This window comes from Epinephelus fuscoguttatus, linkage group LG9 (genome assembly GCF_011397635.1).
Source record: "Epinephelus fuscoguttatus linkage group LG9, E.fuscoguttatus.final_Chr_v1".
Lineage (NCBI taxonomy): Eukaryota > Metazoa > Chordata > Actinopteri > Perciformes > Serranidae > Epinephelus > Epinephelus fuscoguttatus.
In genome coordinates, this window is record NC_064760.1 from 29,368,961 (window position 1) to 29,390,481 (window position 21,521).

Consider the following 21,521-nt stretch of genomic DNA (forward strand, 5'->3'; position numbering starts at 1 on the left):
TCATGCCGTCCACCATCCCCTCCTCCTGATGAAACTCAGCTCATATACATGTAATCTGAAATGTGTTACTGTAGAAATGTTTATGATTTGTATGAAATGTTCAAATGTCTCCTCATGTTATAGCTATATTGTATGTTGCAATCTAGATGTCTAACTGTTTCATGAAGCCTGTCTTTTACTACTTAGTCTCATGTCACCATTTAGGTTCAAAGCATCTTGTTCCTGCAGATGACCTTGTATATCATGACGTACAGTGACAGCCTATAATTTGATCAGAATGGAACAAAGAAGGATTTTTTTAATGGCATTGTCGGGAGCATTGTTTGTTTTGAAAGCTCCATAATACTGGAAATTACAAGTTTTACTGACTTGTTATTTGTCCTCAAAAAATGAAACCTGTTGAGGAGGAGGGAGCCATTACAATTTAAATTTTATGAAAGTGACTTTTAACAGATGATTACATCCTCTGATGTGATTATTTTTTCAACTACAGGTTACTAATATCTTCAAAATTACTAGTTCACGCATAATGATAATAATAACAATAGTATGCATACTTGCACTGTTTTAATGGGGTAGTAGATCTAATGCTCTTGCCATTTACCCCGGACACAAATTTATGCAGCTCAGACAGGATAATAACCACAGTACATTTATTACAAATGTGGATTTAATTACAGAACTAAAGCAGCAAAGCACTGAGTAGATCATACCACTGTATTTCTTTATCGGTGAGGTTTCATCATTAATTTTGGAAAGAAATAAAGAGTCTCTGATCCTAAAATCTGAGAACAGTGGATACAATCAGCTTTTATCTGCTGAGACATGGTGACAAGTGCTTTAACAATTCAGTCATTTGTCCAGAGGATCTTAGATATTGTGGAAATAACATGACAGTGCTGTCTGTGAAACATAATTCTGTCTGAAATATCTGTATTTTGTACTTTGTTGTTTACCACTCCTCCTTTCCTTTGTGTGTGTGTGTGTGTGTGTGTGTGTCTCATATTTAGCCACAGAACAAGTCAGTTAATTTACAGTTTTTATAATAATAATATAAGAGTTAATTTTATTTACAGTGCACAAGAAATGCAGGATTTTGTCTTGATCACATTAATTAGCTTCACAGGTAAAAATAATTTGGAGTATGTGCTGACACTGACACTCTTTACCCTCCACATCTCTACATATATCTTCCAGTTGGCTAATGATGACGCTCAGAGATTTTTTTTTTGGTGACATTTTCCACCACAAGCACCCGAATGCAACATCAAGACAGATTTTTTTCCAGCTGCGATCTGGTCCTGACTGTATTAACCACATAATGCTGATGAGAACTTGTCAAAAACATGTGCTGTTTACTTTTTGAAGGAGATGAAAAATGGCTGATGAGCCACAGACCACACTCATGGCGCACTTTTGAAAAGACAAAATGCCACTTACCATCCACAAAACCAAACTCGGAGCTGCTTGTCTTCTTGTGGAGTGACTGTGCAGACTCCTCAGCGCCAGGTGTAATAGATGAAAACATTTATTTTTTAGTGAGCACAATAAAATCACTTCATTTGCACTCTATCAATTAATTTGCACTCGGTAACGTTTGGCAGCAGCACTGTAGCCCAGAGGTACTGTTTGTTATTTCAGTTTTTTTTCCTCCCTTTTCAATAGTGTTAATCTCTTTTATTGTTACTTTTATGGATTTATTGGTGGTTTTTAATCTGTCCATTGTCTGTTCTTGTGTTTTTGTGATGTTGCAAACCAAATTCCAGTATAGGACAGTGATGAATTGGGTTGGGGGAAGAAAGAAAGAATTCTTAGTTTTGTAGCTAATGAGATACATGTAAGTAAGGCAGATTTGGAGTTGATGGAAGGCATATTTCTTTACCACCAGAAATAGGCTAACAGTTTCCCCTTGTTCAGTCTCTGAGCTAAGCTAAGATGAACATACAGTCTGGTCTTTAACCATTTCATTAAAATGCGTTCAAAACGTTTGCCTTGCTAAAGAAGACACTTCATGTTTTACCCTGCTTGTTTTGTGGATAATGACAAAGGGGAAATACAGAAAAATGGCCTCCTGATGATTTAACTTAAAGACTGGGGGCTCAATCAGATCATTTAAGGTATCTGCAATTATGCATGTCAATGCACGGATACCAAGCAATTTAATAACAAACTTTAGACCCCCCCCACCCAAGGTCGGTGATGTTGTATTTGAGATTGAAGTACTATATTTACTATTTGTGAATATCTCCGTATATGCTGCAGTCTAGAATTTTACTTTTTTTTTTTGCTTCCTGACATGGAATTGGGTTAGTAGTGTACAGCAATGGCATTGACTCAGTACTCACTATGGGCCAATATGCAAGCTCAGATACCAGACTCAGTATCCAAAAGCAAAAAAATGGTATTTAAACATGGAAATGCTAGGGAGGGTAAAGTAGAAAAGATGTCTGTTTCCGCTTAAAACTCAAAATGAAGTCGACAACTCTACTGGCTGATTTTAGTTTTTGGTACAATATTTAAAAATGAATAAATAAATATCTTTGCAGGAGTGTTGGGCCATATTTTAGTTTTGTCTGTTCTGGTTTCCTCACTGTCTTAAATCCTCGTCTTCACTCCTGCCTCACTTGACAACGACTGGCAGTGGTCTGCCCACGTTGTCTCTAATGTGTGGGTAGGCGGTTACCTGGAAGCCAAACAATGTCCTGCTGCATAGGCTGAAGTGGCCCATTATTTAGACAGAGTGTATCTTGAAGTGAAATAAGGCCTGTCACGCTACATTTAGTCTGACTAACATTTCCCCTTTTCAAATTCCAAGCTGGCATTAAAACCAAATTCAACGGGTGGTTCCTGCGCACAAGGCCTGTCAGAGTCGTCACCTGCCTTGCATTTCAAAGCAGCTCCCCAAAAAATACCTTGAGTGCCACTCCATTATCCAAATGACATTCAAATGCTCTCAGAGTGAGCCTATAGTTTGAGACTCCCATTTCCCTGCTAGTTTTACAGTCAAACAAGAAAAGCCCTAATTGCAGTTCGTCACAAGGACTCTCTTTTCTATATCGCACGCAAGAAAGAACAAGGTGACATGCTGACTCAATTTATAAAAAGCGTTCTTATTAATTTAGATAATGATCTTTTCTGCCGTTAAAGCACTCCCCCTTCTCATTCTTCACACTTTCATACGCATTGGTTGACAGCCCTGATAAGATGTCGCCACAAGACTCATGGCTTGGATTGTAGTGGTATATTTTCCTGGAGCAAAGTGCCTCTTTTCAGATATTTATTTCCAGTCACCTAATGCTTTGCTATTGTTCATGCACATTATTGGGTTGGATGTGGAAGCCATTTCTGTCCCTGTAATGTAGAGCGTGGCCATGGAGGCTCTTTATGGATTTGGAAAGGCAGGGAGGAGGAAAAACCCAGACCAGCTATTGTTGCCATTGTTGAAGGAACTCAGGAGAAAGGTCTACTGTGCTCAACATGTACACTATAATAACAAACACGCTGACTTTGTCCTCTTGGTGTTTTTTTTTAGTATTCATTGTATACACGGATGACAGATTGAAAGGCACAAGTCTCAATGGGAAGATCTCAAGGACAGCTTGAAGAATTTGTATATTGTGCATAAAGCCTTAACCCAACTGGATATGTGTGTGAGGGGGACAAGAGGCAGCTGACCATTGTGTCGATAAATTCAATTTCCCTCGGTGTCAGATGAGCCCACTGCAGCTAGGCCTCTGTGTTACAACTGCGCTGACAACTTTGTTGCACTGACGGTGACTTGAAAACAATTCATTTACAACCGAAATGGGAGTACTTAGGTGCTTACCATCCAGAAAAACACATTTATGGTGATTTTTTTTTTTCCAGGTGGATTTTATTGACTGTAGCAGAAAGGCACAGTCTGTGGAGCAGATTTAACTGTGAGTGGCATCACAGTCACCTGCTTTACTCTGCTGTAATTGTAGTTTGTCTATTTCTGAAAGTTTGGAAATGTTATTACATTCTTTCATATTAAGCAAACTGCACGGTAAATGATTTTCAATTTCCGCCACTGCACAAGCTTAGTATGATGAATTTTTAAATGTCATTTCAAATTTACTACAGAACTGAACCATTTTAAGTATCTTACGTAGGGTCACAAGAGCAATCATGTCAAAATATCACGCCATATTGTTGACCTAACTTAACACTTTACATGTCCACTACTCAATTTCAAATGGGATTCTCAAAATTAGTAAATAAAATTAGATAAGAGTGCAGAGTAGAATGTAAGACGAGAGATGAAGATTAAAATTCGCAGCACCTCCCGTACAATGAGAGCAGCTCCCTTGTTATCAGACGGTGCATGTCTTCAGCCCTTATTTGTGGTGAGGTGTTATTAGCAGCGTAGCGGCGCTGTCCCACCTCATCACATCATCTGTCAGAAGATCATCAGTTGCTGTAACAGCCCAGGAGGAGGGTTCCTGTGTGCTGCTTATCTGCCTCAGACACACGCAGCCTCTTGTCCCTGAGAGAGCAGGAAAGTAACGAAGCATATTACTCAAAAAGTAGAGTGAGTTTGATGTACTGACACTTTGATGAGTATTTGAGTATCTCCATCGTTTGCGTCGCTACACTGGGTGCGTTTACATGGACATTAATAACCTGTTTGTGATTGGGTTTTTGGAGTATCCTGCTTGTGTGAATATAGCCTCATAAACAGGTTACTAATGTCAATGTAATCAAGGGCTGTCCTAACCTTAGAATTTTGCTAGTTGACCAGTAGTCGTCATTTAGGGCCATTAGTCGACTAGTCACCTTCACATTTATGATATTAATTTAAGTATTAAATGATATCTTTTGGGTGGGGCAACACAATGGTTTGAGTTGAAGGTGTGAGAAAGAATAGTATCAGTAACATTGTTAACACTGTGCTACATTACAGAGAAATACAAAACCATACTAATGAACCTTCATTAATATAGGCCTATATTTTATCTACAAGTGCACATCACACACTTAGTGAGCCGCCTGTTAATGACGCTGTCGGCAAAGCAGTAATGATTGTGCTAAGTGGCTAATGGACACGTAGCTACTTACATGTTTCAGATGATATGTCATGTTTGTAGTCGACCGATAAAGATGAGTTTACATATCACCTTGGGTTCGTTTACCTTCTCAAAATGATCCCACACTTTGGATTTCCTGCCCGACATGTAATTAACTAGTCTGTGGAATAACCGCAGGTCGGCTGTGATTGGTTTGTAGCATGACTCCTGTCCAACTGCTGAGCGTGGCAACTTCCTGTGTCTGTCCTTTCAAATTAAATTCCCACATGTTCCAGTCATATCGGTTTTGATTTAATTAGCTCCCAAATAGTTTCATGTTTGTTTGTTGTTGTTTATTCTGTGACTAAGCGACCAATGAAATCTTTCAAACTAATGACCTTTCTGGTCGACAAACGTTTGGTCGACTATTAGGGGGAAGCCCTAATGTAATCACACTCAATGTCATTCTGTTATCTTTCCAAGAGAATCACTGTATTCTTTTGCATTACGAGTTTTCACACTACTCACTCTGCAAAGAGTTTACATACAACGTATATATAAAAACACATAAATATGATGCATTGTAAGAGTCTTAAACTACCCAACAGTACAGTATATGAAGCAGTTAGCCCAAGCACCACCAGGACCAGCTACAACACTAGAGTGCTTCTGGCATGTTAAATCAATAATTAAACATCATAAAAAAGGGGCCATTGTTTACTTTTGATATAAATATTTTATTGTACGTTTACCTTTGATAAAGTACTGGGGCACTGAAAGGATTTTAAGGTCTAGTGTAAAGGATTTAGGGGCATCTATTGGCAAAAATTAAATGTTATATTTATAGTTTTGTTTTCCTTTGTGTATAATCACCTCGAAATCAGTTACCCTAGAATGAGTCATTTATATACAAACAGCCACAGAGAGGAAGGGGATGTCAGACAATATTGAGAGACTAACACATTGTTTGCTTTGGTCTTTTTGGGTAATTGTTAAGAATTATAGAATATCACCAGGCTTATCCTTTAAATACACTCTCACCATTGGGAAATAAACAGTATATCTGTGAGTGACTAAATTCTATTGCTCCTCCTGCTAATCACAATTTCTTATTGCCCTTAATTTCCCTCCAGATTTAAAGCATTAAAATGTTATAAACCCACCGACATGCTATTTATTGTCAAACACTTTGTCTTGAAGTATCTCTTAAAAGGAAATTGATAAGGTAAAATAATCCATTTACTTTCTGGAGACAAAGTGTTAGGAAATGTCGGTCACAGGTGTGGGGAATTACACCGTGTAGGCATCAGCAGTCAGAGCCTAAAGTAGCTTAAAGCCTATAACATTACATCTGATCTGCAGGGTTAAGGCAGAACAAGCGCCGTGCTCGAGTGTGGCACCGTCTCTCCCTCTTCCTCTCTTTTATACCAGCTTCAATGTTGTTAAAGCAAAAGAAATTAGACTGTCTGGGAGACAAACAAGTAGCAACATCAGCTCCATTTTAGAAGAGGTTATTTTATTAGGGCCGCGTGGTGAGCAGCTGGTCCTTCTCTTATCCTGTTACCTTTTTTTTTTTTTAAATCTTATGTGCTGTTTATTTCAATTTCACCTCATTGACGTCTACAGTGACTGCACATCGGCCTGCATCATAATTATTGTTATTATTCACTTATTGGTGCACAGGGTTTGATGTTCTAAGGGTGCTATTTAATTTTCATCATGTGTACTCTAAGTACACGACTAGGTGAGAAGTCATGTACATATTAAAGGAGTGATTACCAATGCACAGATAAAGGCCAAGTAACATGAGTCATTCTCAAGTGAGGAGGCTAAGCTGTTGAACCAGCTGCCGTCACTGGGATTTTAACGGGACATTATCCGGATCAGTGTTGTTGTTGTTGTTTTTTTTTTACATTAGCTGGTGTGAATGTAGCATGAGGCTGCTGTCACACACTCGGAGCTTCATTTAATTCCAGAGTCGGTGCTTCACGTGTAGTTCTACTTCCTTAAATTGGCTAAGAAAACCCATTCATTCTTGGAGGTAGATTAACCTGAAATGGAGGAGGAGGTGTGTTTCCAGTAATGAAAGATGTGCTCCTTCCAAAACCGATTTGTATTCATGCATTGCTAAATCACAGACGCCCGTGTGTCTTTGCTTTTGGGTCATGATGTCAGGAGGACTGGAAGGAGCCAAAAATAAAAAAAAAAAAAAAAAAAATAAGCACGGAGAGAATAATCACAAAGCTGTTCAAGTTGAAATGAGTTCCCTCCTCTTCTCGCTGCTTCTGCCTTTTACTGCTACACTAAACACACGTGGAGTTAAGATGTGCTTTGGTTTGCTTTGCAGGGATAGTCAAATCAGATAACCAGCTGTCTTTTATTTACAGTCAGGTTCATACTTGCATAATTCCCGGTTATATTTCTCTCTCACATCCGCAGGCTCTTGATCCGAGTCCTTGCCACTCGTGAACATGTGACATTGTGGTAAACACTTTTGTCTTTTGATAGTAAAGCTGCCACATGTCTTCATTTCCTACAGCTGCAGCATCCTTTATTCTCATCATATTCATGGATTATAGGAGCTGGTGTTGGCATTTGATGTCAGTCTCTGGAATATGGATGTAGGAAATGAGAGATGTTGCAGATGACATATGGATTTGTGTTCCCATGCCTCATTAAGTGAGCAAAAACAATTTTTAGCCATGCTAGCGGCATTGTTCGAGGCATGACGGTGTCCGCCGGTTGGGTGGTCCACCAATTTGGTCCAGACTGAAAAATCTGCTGTTGGATGGATTGCCATGAAATCTTGTACAAACATTCACGGGTCCCAGAGAATTGAATTGATGCTTTGGTGTTCTCCGACTTTTCCTCCAGTGCCACCATTGGTTTGTACCCTCAGAACCCATCAACTAGCAGTATAAGAAAATATTTATACCCTTGAGTATGGGGATATTGTGATTTGTGATCATTTTAACAATTCTCAAAAACACATTATCCATTTTGGTAACACTTTACTTGAAAGTAGCTACATAAGGGTGACATGACATTGTCGTAACTATGACATGACATTGTCATGAACTTGTCATAAACATTATGTACATGTCATAAACGTTTATGACTGCTGTCATTAAGAGTCATTTGTTTTTTGTAATGACAAGTTGACATTGTTTGGGTTTTCTTGATTATGACAACTTGACATTGATTAAAGTGACATTACCAGAAGTCGTCTTTGTCATGACAAGTTGATGTTTGGGATGTCCTTATAATGACAACTTGACATTAACATAAAGACATCTTCTGGTAATGTCATCCTGGTTAATGTCAAGTTGTCATTATAAGGACATCCCAAACAAATTTAATGTCAACTTGTTATGACAAAGACAACTTCTGGTAATGTCACTTTGATTAATGTCAAGTTGTCATAATCAAGACAACCCAAACAATGTCAGCTTGTCATTACAAAAACCAAATGACACTTAATGACATCAGTCATAAACGTTTAAGACATGTACATAATGTTCATGACAGGTTCATGACTGTGCCATGTCATAGTTATGACACTATTATGTAGATACCTTCAAGTAAAGTGTTACCTCGATGGTTCTATATTTTCTTAATATGTTTGCTTAAAGAATACTGCAAGCACAGTTATTTAACATTTTTGATATAGACAAATGTTAATTCCTTTGCTAAGACTGCACAAGATGTGATGAAGATAGGGCTGAGCAGTATATTGATATTAAATCAATATCTCGATATGAGACTGGATATCATCTTAGATTTTGGATATTATAATACCGTAAGTGTTGTCTTTGTTTTAAAGGCTACATTACAGTAAAGTGATGTAATTTTACGTACTAGCTGTCTATTATTTTCCCACTCAGTCATCTCATTGTATAAATATTTTGTGAAAGCAACTATAGTCAGCTCTTCAATATGGTCTCGATATTACATTACAAGTATTTGGTCCAGAATTTTGTGATGTTTGATTTTCTCCACATTGCCCAACACTGCGTAAAAGTAATTTTTTTAGTGCATATGTTGGTGTGTTCTTCATAATATGACAGTTTTCCTAAAATTAGATTTAAAAAAAAAAGCAATATATGGCCTTGCTTACAGTATTGCAGTGTAATGAATCAAAATCCCTGTATGGTGATACAAAAGGTCAGACTCTTACCAATACACACTCCTGTATCAGCCTCCACCACTCTTTGGATTTCATGATAATTAGCCAACATTAGCACACTTAGATGGTTAATATAATCTGTAGACTCTAAAGGCCTCATTTATATATCTTGCATTAACATGTGATCTCTATCCGGATGAATTATCTGAATAATGGTATGTCATATAAACCTTGTATCATTAAACATTTTCATTATCTCAATCTAGCTGACACTGTGATCATCTCAATGCACAAATTAGTCAAGTGGGGCTAACCGACTTGTTAACAGCCACGGCACGTCTCAAGTCGAGGAAGGCAACAGGTCTTTTAGAGCATAGAAAAAAACATGGGAAAACAAAGCCAACAGGCATAGGGCATCACATGTAACAGTGGCCACACAGTCAGTGTGTTGTTGAGAGGATATATAAATGTATACCCCAAAGAAGAAACATACACAGCAAGGTGCCTAATCTGAAAAAAGAATTCCAGTAGAGGGTCCAAAATCTTATCAAACATAACACCGTTATCCTCATTTGAGAATCTCAGTCTCTCCAGATGTAATGTGTCAGCCATTTCATTTAACCATGAGAACAGAGTCCGTCTTCCACACTTCTTTGCAATCACCATTCCAAACAAAACAGACATTTTTAAGGGGCTAGTTGCTCCAAAGATAGCTGTGAGTTGATCAGGTTCCCCAAATTTCCCAAAAGCCTCAGAGAAACAGGAGAAAAATCTTCTTCCAATATGTATACAATTTACTGCATGACCAGAAAGCATGTGCTCAACTGCCATTTGTAGATTTACAGCAGTTGCAGACCGGTAAAATGGCAATAGGTGCTTTTTAAAGGTAACTCTTGCTAGATACCATATAAAAATATATATTTCAGTGCAATTGCATCTCTTCATGCAAATTCTTAACCCGTGACAACTGCACTTAAGCATGTGTTTGCATGATCTTTACACTAGACTGTGAGTGAACCAGGGAGCATAGTGTGTGTCACCACTACAGTAAGTGCTGGTGGCTTGTTAAATTGCAAAGTTGGTGCCGGCATACTGTTACAGTAATTAGAGTTGAACAGGTGATGCTTTATCTCCGCCTTGTTATGGATCATATCTTCGTGTTGTGTTCTAATTCTCTGTCTGATGCTGAGGAGCCTCCATGCTCCGTCACACTAATTAGATAGCGCAAGTCATCATCCCCCCGTTTCTTTCCACCCGCATCTTTACTGGGAGGAGGGTAAGTGATGAGACGAGGAGGAGGAGGACGAGGAAGGAATAGGCAGGTTGACAAGTGTCGCAGGGGGCCCTCACGTTTACAACGCTTTGTGTCAAAAGCTTTTGGAGCAGGCTGAATAACTTCTGCCGATATCAGCAGTTACACACTGTGCTGGTTTGTCATTGTGCCAGACTGAACCTGTGTTGTTTTTTCGGACGGTCTCAAAACTGGTGTATTTTCTGTGTGGACGTTTGGCATATTGTGTGCTGCGAGGCTGGCTCAAAGTGTTTTATCTAATTGTAAAGCTCTCAAAGTAACAATTGCAATTTGTAGTGTTTTGTTCAGTTTTTCCAACATAATAAACCATATAGATTACCAGCGATACTGACATTCCATTATTTTAAGGTTTACGGCTCTAGATCATTATGGCAGCCTGCCTCGCTTTCTGCAGTTGGAATGGTTCTACAATGCAGTGTGTGTGAAACCTCTCATTTTAGCTCGAGGCATATCCGGTAATTAAAGGATTAACTTGGTAATCTAAATTGTCTCTTGTCTTTTGCTTCCTCCTTCCTCCCATTATTTCCTAACATCCATTTCAAAGATTTAAGAATGCCTCCTTCCCCTCTCCGTCTGCGTTTCTGTTTCTTCCCATGCCGGCACTGAGTTCTGTAATCAACTTGCTTCTGGATAACCTCGTTTCCGGCTAAGCATAAGGGGACGACAAATCCGTGAGCGTGTGCGTGCCTCGGATGGCAAAGACTGCGACTGCGTCTGCCCCTCCTGACAGCTCAGGATGCCTTCAGTTCCTTTGAGGATTGCGTGTAGTTATTAAGTCAAAATGTGTTCAAATCTCTGTGACTCTTGTGAAGGAACATGCACTGAACTGCCAAACAGGTGAAGCTTTGAAGATTCTGAGCACATTCACACCTCGAGTTATGCGACGGCAAGGCATTTTGAATCTACCTCTAAAATGAGCTAAATCTATCAAGTGTTTCTCATGTCTGCGCAGGCTTTACAGAGCTTTGTGAATTTCTTAACATTCTGTGGCCTCTTGAATTTACTTTTAGGGACTTCAGCAGAAGGATCTTTGATTTTTTTTTCTTTTTTCAATGTCTTGCTTGGTTGAAGTGACCTTTATACACAAACATTAAATAGCTAAACTACAACTTCACAAAACACAGACGATTATGCAAGTTTCTGAATGATTTATCCTCTGCCTATATTATGCTGCTTTAAAGACCAGTTAATTTTTTTCCCAACTCTTTTACAGTCAAAGAGGAGCACATTAAACTGATAATGCAACTTGATCTTTGCCACGCTCTGGGTTGTGAATCATGCATTTTTAGTTTAAACTAAGCTCTTCATCTCTTGAGGAGATGCTATTTAATATGAGGGCATGATCAAAAGTTTATTCTTCATAAAGCGGCTAAATGCTCTCATACTTAATTTGGAATGCTGTAAAATTTGTAATGAAGGAGGATAGCGCGCACACAGTATGTAACTTGAGAAAAAATCCCCAAGCTTGTGTTGTCGCTGAATTATGCAGTGCAGGATTCAGAGTTTATTGGAGAGTCGCAGCCAGTGATTAAACCTCTGCTTTAGGAAACTGATTGTTTAAGAGGCTGATTCAGCCGTGAAACCGGATTGTCCGTGGAAACATCTGGAAGCGGATGGTGACAAAGCATCAGCTGTGGCACTTGAGCGATGAATATGAATATTTCTCCCATTCTTAGTCCGCACAGTGTTAATGATGCTGCCAAGAATAGTAATATGGTTTCTGAATCACAGGTCTCAGCATATAACTGTTTTAAATCGGAAAGATAAACATCTCCCGTGTTAGCGCTCTTGCTGTTATGTACACAAATTCAGGCTCCCAGCTGTTGATCTTGTTAAACATCACTTTCAGCCATTTACTCACACACATTTGCACAAACATGCACATTTGCACAGACAAATATACTCACACGCATGCGGTCTCTGTCATTTAAGCACAGTTCTCAAAATGTCAGCTCTTTTACCTTGACAGGAGCTTAAAACGGTCTCATAGGTTTCAAGGCAAAGCGCGCCTTTCAAGACGGCGTTGCCTTGAAAGGCGAACGAAGCGAAGGTGCCGGGGAGTGTCAGCGCTGGTGCCAAAGGTAGATGGAACAAAGTTGCTTCAAATAGATGATGGGAGAAATTAATAAATAAAAATCAACAAACCGGAATCAGCAGATGTGTGAGCTCCTGTTCAAAGGTGTAAGGCTCATTAATGGTGTTGCTATGCACCGTGTTTACACAACTATCAGCGCTAACTTTTTTTCCTTTTGTTTAACGACATCACTCAGGGAAAAAAAAAACAAAAAAAAAAACAGCATTTAATCATTCAAAGTGCTGCCTGTTTGAGTAGAGATGATTTATGTCGCTGGCGTTTGATGGCAATTCTCAAAGTTGACGATGTGACCCGAGCTTCAGGAACGCATCTCTCATGGAAATATTCTCATCAGGGAACAGAGTAGGCAGCGTGTTATTAGTATCCTGAATTAATGTATGCACACAGATGTACAGGCCTGCATTGATGTACATTCTTAGCAGCCAATTTTCTATTCATTTGAATAGGCAAAGATTGCAAGAACATCATGTGTGGCATGTGTGAGACTGATTTACTTACTCACCTCCCGTCCTCCCAGCCCCCACCTCTCCTTCTGTCCTTCATTCCTTCATTTTTTTTTCTTAAGCCTCTCTGCATCCTTCACCACTGATGCAAACGTGATGTGATGAAGTTTGGGTTGCCATGGGTGCCATCTCTCCTGCATGTTTATTTATTACATCTGAGCCCGTCTCTGCCGTATATTTTCCTCTGCCAGTGATTGATTGTTTTCCGGAGCGACGTTAATAAGCATGGACATTGTATGGAATCTGGCTTTGTTGACTGTTTGAGCATTTCTGCGTAAACCTGCATTTTTGGTTTGCATGCATAATTCTGTGTCTCATTGATTGAGAGGAAGACAGAGCTGTTTGTGAGCAGCTTTCCTTTTATTGCACACTTGCGGTCTATATTTTGCGTACGTGTGCATGTTTTTTAACTTTCAGCTCCCTGAATGTGTATGCGCGTGAACAATATACAGGAGAGTGTGTGTGTGTGTGTTTGACAGAGTGTGTGTGGTTGAAGGAGTGCTTGTTGAGGCATGGTTGTCTCATTGAAAAATTTATCCTGAATCCCAGACATGTGGAGGAGTAAATATTTGTCATCTGGGGACAAACATACATCAGTCAGCCGTGCTCCAGATTATATATGATGCTGGATGTTTTTTCCAGCACATCCCATTTCTGCTCCTTTCCCTGTGTTTGATCACTGCCAACAGTAATGTTGTCTGAGGCTTATTGAAAGTAACCATTCATGAGCGACGCTCCTGTTCCCAGAAACGTAATATAAGTTTATATTTAAAGCGATTACCAAATAAAGATACTCAGTGGTATAAAAGCATCCAGGAAGCCACTTGAGCACTACGAAGAAGAACACATCAAGCAACAAAGTGGCTGTGACAAATTTGATCTGGGCTTTGTTGTTAATGGCAGCTAAACATGAAATGGTTTAATAATCTGGATAGTGATTTTAATTGAATTAATTTCAGAGGACATTGTAAGGTGCTGATGGTGTCATAAAACACTTGTTATAGCTGCTGTTCATCACTGTGATGTAAATTATGCCCAGTGATTGCTCAATGATGCTTTCCATTGGGGACATGACGTTGTAAAAAAAAAAAAAATAAAAAAAAAAATTGTAATTGGCTCCAAAGGGCACACGATGTGTTGGTGCCATGAGGGAGAAACACAAAAGAGGGTTATTTTCTCTCCAGCTATGGTTTTTTTTCCTCCCTGCTGACATGCTCATACTGCGGTGCGTTCAGCAATTCTGTTCTTCGAGTAGATAATAAGGAGTGAAATTAAAAAAATAACTGCTTATTTCACAAATGGCGATAAAGCAAGTCGACAGTATGGGGCACGCTGACATGAGCAGAGCAGAAGTATGAAGAATTTGACTTCAAAATAAGACTTGAGATTTGTGTGTATCCAAAAGAAAAAAAAGATACCTACTCCTGGAAAGTGATACAGTATAAATCATTATGAAATATTGAAGATAGATGGTAATAAAAGACGTTTACAAAGCTGCAACACTTTGAAAATCTAATCCTGCGTGCTTTTTAAAATGCAGTGGTGTGTGCATATATAGTTACAGCGTTTACCGGAATTTAAATTTTTTTCTAGGTTTTTTAAATAATATATTTTGAGCATCTCTGACTGCATTATAACTTCATCTCCTCCTCTTGTGGATGTGCTTGATCCCTGACTTGGGAGTTGACGTGGTCAGCTGGACACATGAGACACTGGGGTCTGTGTGCAGCAGGAAATCTGCCCTGGACATCATGGCTCAGCACACTGACAGCTGGTGCACCCTCGTTGTGTTTGTGTGTACGCGTGCATGCGTGCGTGCCTGTTTTAGGTCAGTCGAATTGTCTCTCGAGAGAATAGCAGCTGCAGACAAATATCAGGGTCACAACCTGATGTTTTTCTTTTTAAAAAAGTACAAGTATCTAAATTCCTGTGGATCCTTCTCATGGCGATGTTTGAAGCGGTGCAGGGATGACTAATGTAATGGTTACTGGGCCCTAGCAACACATGCAGCATGATGTATCAATTAAATCATCTTCATTGGCTGAATGATCAGCAAGGGAGGCGTTGAGCATCCTGTGTTTGTTGTTTGTGTGTGTACTAAATGATCTGGCAATGGATTCAAATGCATGTGGCAATTAATGGCGGCTTTAGCCAATCACATTCAGTAGAATCTAATGCAGTGCCCATAGTGCTGCTGCTGCTGTGTGTCTATTTGATTTGTGCATTGACCTGCAACAAGTCTGTTAAGTGGCTGATACTCCCTGTGCGCGTGTGCATGTGTGTGTGTGCACGTTGACTTTGAAGTACATTGTGTCGTGACAATAATCTAAGCCAATTTACTACGCATCAGCCCTCCATTATGGGTTTGATATAAAGCGGTGCGTGACTAGAATGCCCTCCCATAAAATGACAATTTACTTCTCTGAAGAAATTACGTGTTTAACCTCATTAACCTAAAGTGCATGTACTAAAATGGAGGACTAACCCCCACCCCTTGTGACAAACACACACAAACACACGCACACAAATTGGAAACATCATTAAAAGTTGAGAGGTCATGTTGAATGTGACCCCCGCAAATGAGCAGCCAGCGGTGAGTTAACAGCATCAGGAGCTCATCAAGGCGTTCGCACGACTCGTCAGCGTCTCAGGTGGCTTTTGTTTCATTCTCTGTTTCAACATCACCTGTCCTCTATGAGATGATTAACCTGGCAGGTGTGAGGTGAGTCTCGCCCACTGTTTTAGTGAGCTGTCGTCTTCTGTCTGCGGGGAGTACAGAGGGTCAGCCCGGCCGGCTAATGGCTGTGGTCACAAAGCTGGAAGCCGGCCCATTAGAAGGAGCCGCCGTCATTAGGACCAACACACTTTCAAACAACCTGACCTACTGGTCCCGCACTGTTTATTAGCAAAGTTTGGGCTCTTGGTTAGAGCAATTATACTCGCCATTCATGATGAACTGTGGCCTTTTCCTCAACACCATGAGACAAGAAACACACACTCACATACATAGTAAATAATGTCAGGCGGCCGTGTTGTCCTGAATAGGGAGCTGCCATATTAATGACATTTTCTTCTCTGCAAATGTGTTGCAAAACGAAAATGTGCTTGGGAAAGGGGAAAGTGTCAGCAAGTGATGTATGTCGTTCATTGGACACAGAACATTTAGTTTTCATTAAGAGTTAAACATGTACACGAAACATTAATGGGGTTCAGCGGCAGCAGCAGTGGCGTGCTTCACTATCTCATCCTGATAAATTAGCAACTCAGCACACAGGGGTAAAAGAAAAATAGGAGAAGAAAGAGAGACATTAATATAATGTGTAGTGGGGGAGGAACTGACAGATAATGTCTTTATCCAAAGATTGGTGTTTTATGACGCAACGTGATATTATCCCTGACCCAGGCATCAGCAGGCTGCAAGGATGAACGGAGGCTGGGCGAGGGAGGAGAGGAAGACAGGAGAGAAAGGTCAGCGTGAGTGTTGCCGTTTCATTATGAGAGATGTGGACTCCCATCCTCTCCTGCTGCACAGGGAGTGATGGAGAAGGTTGTTAATGCCTGGTCTGTCAGCCATATTGGATTCAGGGCAGTAAATTAATATTACACTCCTTTTAAAGGGGTTTTATTTTGGGATTTGCTGGTCTCCCCTGAGTGTCGGCGGTGTAAAGAGGTTATTTCCCTCTTTCTGCTCCGCGCTGTGTCCTCTCGCTATCTCTCGTGCAAAGCTAATATGTTTAGAGAGAGGGAGACTGTGTTCATGAAGCAAGGATGTGTGCGCTGTAGGCTCCTTTGTGTCATTCAGCATTTGTGTTGAACATTTTTCAGGGAGCGTAAAAGTTTGCTGTAAATCGTGGCATTGTCCCCCTGAAGGACAGCTTCCATACCTCTGCTCAGTGAAGATGTATCTCCCCTCTTTTTTTCCTTTGCATCACCTATATACTGTAAGATTCAAGGGGAATAAAACGGCCTCTACTGTATATAGGAGGTGACTGTACGTTAACTGGCTGTCTAGCTTGTCAGTCATCTTTAACCTCCCCTGCCTCTTGCCCTCTTGCTTAATGCGGATAGAGTTAGAGTCCCGGTTGAAGAGCCGTATAACACAGTGTGAAGTGGCCTAGTCGCTGAGACGGGATTTATGGCCGCCGGTCCATCAGCGCTGATGTTAAAGGGCTGTGATTAAGAGCTGGAGTAAAGACCTGGACTCCTCTACCCCCCCCCATCCCCACCCACCCCCCGGCCCAGCCAAGAGCACACAAGGCCGAGCTCTGTCACTGCCAGCTCTCCTCCGTACAGTCCTGTCTCTCTTTTTCACCCCGTCTGTCCATCTGTCTTCTTCTGCCTCCTTTCATATGCATGATATGTATGAGTCCCAAATCACCAAGGACACTGAATCTCCGCATTAGATATCTGGTGTCTGCTGATTCCATGACAACTTGAAGACTTGAAAGTGTTTTTTATTTTGGCATCTCTCTAAAATCCCTGCTTCTCTCTCTCTCTCTCTCTTTTTTTTTTTTAAATTCCCTGAAGGTTCCGAGCACGCCACAGCAACGCTTCCTGCCTCCTTCTCGGACCTGTTACCTCACTTCTTGGTGGAGCCGGAGGATGAGTTCATTGTGAAGAACAAGCCAGTGACGCTGACCTGCCGCTCCACCCCTGCCACGCAGATATACTTCAAGTGCAACGGCGAGTGGGTTCACCAGGACGACCACTTGATCGAGCGGACTGTTGACCCAGCCACAGGTACATGCAAAAACATGTCTCCTATATAAATAATGAAGTTCTCTTTAAATTTTCACTCAAACATTTCTGTTATGCAGTGTTTTCACTTGTTGTCGGTAACCTGCACCATCCTGTGGCATCACGGTGCTTCATCCAACTTGTATTGCATTAGTAATAAGCCATAGAACAACATGATAAACATAGTATTAGGTTTAAATGTTGTAAACAGACGAACGAAGCCACTAGTGTCTGACAGGCCGTGTGCAATTTACTGCTGAGCACTGGCAACATGAAGGACATAACATTTCAATATCGGTGGGGGGTGATAAGACGAGGCATGGCAGAGTTAGTGTCTCAAGAAAACAAAAACTACACCAATATGGCAACATTTTAGATGTGAAGCTCATGAAAGTGGTGTCCTAAATGGTAGCAACATAGCACTGTCGGTTTGAGTTGAACTTTTGTCAGACGTCATGTTTCTATTTACTCCCATCGCTCACCTTGAAAGCACTGCAGGGGATGAGGAACGGCTGATTCATGAAGTTCAAATGTGGAGTTATCCTAGTGGTTCTGAACTGGTGGGTCACGGTGCAATAGTGGGTTGAAGGTCCATTCTGAATGGACCGCGAGTGACTTGCCAATGTGTCATGTTTGTAAAAAAGACACTTTATTTCTAAGTACAGTGAATTTCCGGCACAGAGCTTTTATTTTAAAGTGCTGTTTCCTGCTGCAGAGTGAGTGGGTAATGGACAGCTACTGGACAGAGACAGCGAGCTAGTTTGATGATGCTGAATGTATTAAACTGTGTTGACCTCAGTGTTGGGCAGTAACATGTTACAGTAACGCCGTTAGTTTTGGCAGTAACTAATACTCTAACGCGTTAGTTTTTAAATTCAGTAACTCAGTTACTGTTACCAAACGGTGCGTTACTCTGTTATTTTTGGCCAGGTTTTAAAACGGCGCGCAGCATGCAGGATTCCTTCACAAACTGAAGTTCCCTTTCACTAAAACATTTTAGCCCTAAACAATAAAAGATAGTCAAGTCAGATAGAAGTATATGAACAATTCTTACCAGAGCATCTTAATGAAACACGTCTCTCACCAAGTCACTGTCGACCTGCTGGCCTCACCAGAGTGCTGTAACGTTACATTAAGTGGTAGAGCTTCTGTAGATTTAGTCCCAGTAGCATTATATCCAGTGACGTGATATCCATTGTTATCCCGAGGAAGCTTTTGTTGTGGACAGACAGTGTCTGCGGTGGGCGACAGACTCGACACCATCATGTAGCTCTTCAAATGCTCTCTTTAGCTCATTTTCCATATTTGTATCCAAGTACCGTAGTTGTAAAACATTTAGCTGCCTGACAGTGAGTGACTGCACTGTAGAAGACAGTTGCATGTTTCCTGTATCGTTCAACTGTTTTGTCAAGTTGTTGTCTAACAGTCCCTTGGTTAAACTCCATCCGCTGTCGCTTAGGCGCTGTAACGTTAGCTATGAGCCAGTACAGTTAGGAAATGTTTTGGGCTGCAGGGCTGAATTTCCCAAAACATGATCCTTCTTAGCAACATTGTCTTCTTTGTGGCTTAGAAAAACTACACTGCAATTAAGAAAAGCACCTAGTGCCCTCTAGCGTCCCCACTCAGTCATCTCCAGCCAGGACGTACTCAGAGTATAGATGACACTTTTTGGTTTAAGTAACTAAGTTACTAACTGAGTTACTTTTTAATGAAATAACTAGTAACGGTAACTAGTTACTATTTTTCAGTAACTAGCACAACACTGGTTAACCTCTAACTAATGGCTAAGGAGAAATCTGGACCCCATGGCTAAACCAGTTTTGAACTACTGATCTGTACAATACCTTCATATTTCACAACAGAAACATAAGGTCTCATTAGGGAGCTGAAGGTTTCTGGTAAGGTAAATTACCATAGCTAATAACAAGCGATATTGTATTTGTGTTGTCATTTCCAGTAAATATCCCAATATAAATTGTGTGTTTTCTGTTTAAAGTAACATTACAAATGGAGGAAGATAGAAAGTAGGCTCCTCACCAATCTATGTCATCAGTCTGATCTCAAGCACACAGCTGATATTGACAAGATTTGTTTTCATGACTTAATAAAATGGCCTCTTAAAGGGCCAGTGTGTAAAATGGGTTGAAAACAGTGACATCAGTGGTCAAATTCTAGATTGCAGGGCTCACTCGCTCACCCCTCCCGTCGGGTAAATGACGGTGGCCTCGTAGGGACAAAAAGCCTTGCGCACAAGTTTTTCAGGAGTAGGTCTATCTAGCGACGAGGTGAATGTTTATTTAGAAATCTAAACCATGTTACGATATTGTAATGAATCCCTCACGAGCAGGAGACCAGACGAGCGTTCGGGAAAAGGCCCATTTATTTGAGCACTCCAGGGGGTAAAAGACTCTGTCCCAAACTCTGACTCTTCTAGCGTAACAGACACACTTCATAACTTTACACACATACTCGTTTACCATACCAAGTGGGGACCCCCCTCCCCTCTCTGCTCCACCAATCTCCAGCCCGCACACTGACTGACAGCGTAGCCGGTAAACAGAGCTCAGCTGTTTATTTAGCCTAGCGATATCTCCGAACTATAGTAGCTGCAATGGACGACTTTGAATGCGATTTTGAAGAGTTTCTTGTAGCGGACACAGTCCCAGAGCCATACCTGTTTGAGCCGGAGCATACAGATGAGGAACTCCATGTGTTTGAGGCTGAGTGGGCGAGAAGAGAGGCTGAATGCACAGAATGGGATTCGGTGCTACTGCTGCCATCGTTGGGGAAATATATCATCAGGAGGAAACGCGCCGCAGAGAGAGTGAAGTTGCGTCTTCTTTTCCTCGCAGATGACGGTTCGGGTTCATTCTCTCCTGTTGCGTGGTAAGTGTGGTCCATTCGCAAACTTTATAACTAAAAAAACTTTTCACTCTCTCTATCGACGAACTACTAACACTCTCTGCTGTTTCCTCCTCCTTCTTCCTTCCTTCCGCTGTCTTCGTTGGTTCATTTATACACACGAAAAGCGTTCTCTGGCTGGCTGGATTGTCCACTCGGGCTGCCTTACATACATGGTGGCGCAAGATGGCGACCTCTCTAAAGCAAGGCCCTTGATATATATATATATATATATATATATATATATATATATATAAACGAATTTTATTTTATAGCGATTATACACTTGTATAAACATATTATTGGGTAGAATATTCAGATTCAGATTCAGATTGACAATAAACCATGCCAAATATTACACACTGGCCCTTTAAATAGCTTTGGTGTGGACAGAGAGCTCAGATGTTGCGTGATGCGACATGATAGTCAGACGTTGGTTTGATGTTGGGACACAATGTCATTATGTTCCACTGGGGAGCTGCTGCTGCTGCTGCTGAGTCAAGTGCGACTAGATCTGTTGGTAAAGTACAGTATTCCAGTCTGAGTCAGTGTTTGGTTTGGTTTGTTTAATATAAAACCAGTTTGAACATTTTTACACCGGCCCAACCCTAGATGCATTAAGTATTTGTGCACAGAAACAAAGGTTTGCAGTTCGCCACTGATTACTGTGCTCCATCAGGCTCTTGGCTCATCCTCCAGCCTATTTAGCCTGCCAGATTCATAATAAGCACATTGGTTTCAGTCTCAGAAATCTTCTCGATCACCTTGGAGACCTGTTTGTTTTTCTCTCTGTTGTGCTGCAATCCCCCGCCTCCGCCAT

General features: G+C 40.8%; 1 protein-coding gene across 4 annotated transcripts in view; it reads left to right on the forward strand.

The window, feature by feature from the left end:
* unc5a (unc-5 netrin receptor A) overlaps positions 1-21,521 on the forward strand; it is a 165,045-nt gene that overhangs the window by 65,496 nt on the left and 78,028 nt on the right. For all 4 annotated transcript variants that reach the window (XM_049586475.1, XM_049586476.1, XM_049586477.1 and 1 more), the window contains exon 2: positions 17,591-17,803. In XM_049586475.1, the coding sequence (XP_049442432.1) occupies positions 17,591-17,803 (213 nt within the window). The remainder of the gene's footprint in view (positions 1-17,590; positions 17,804-21,521) is intronic.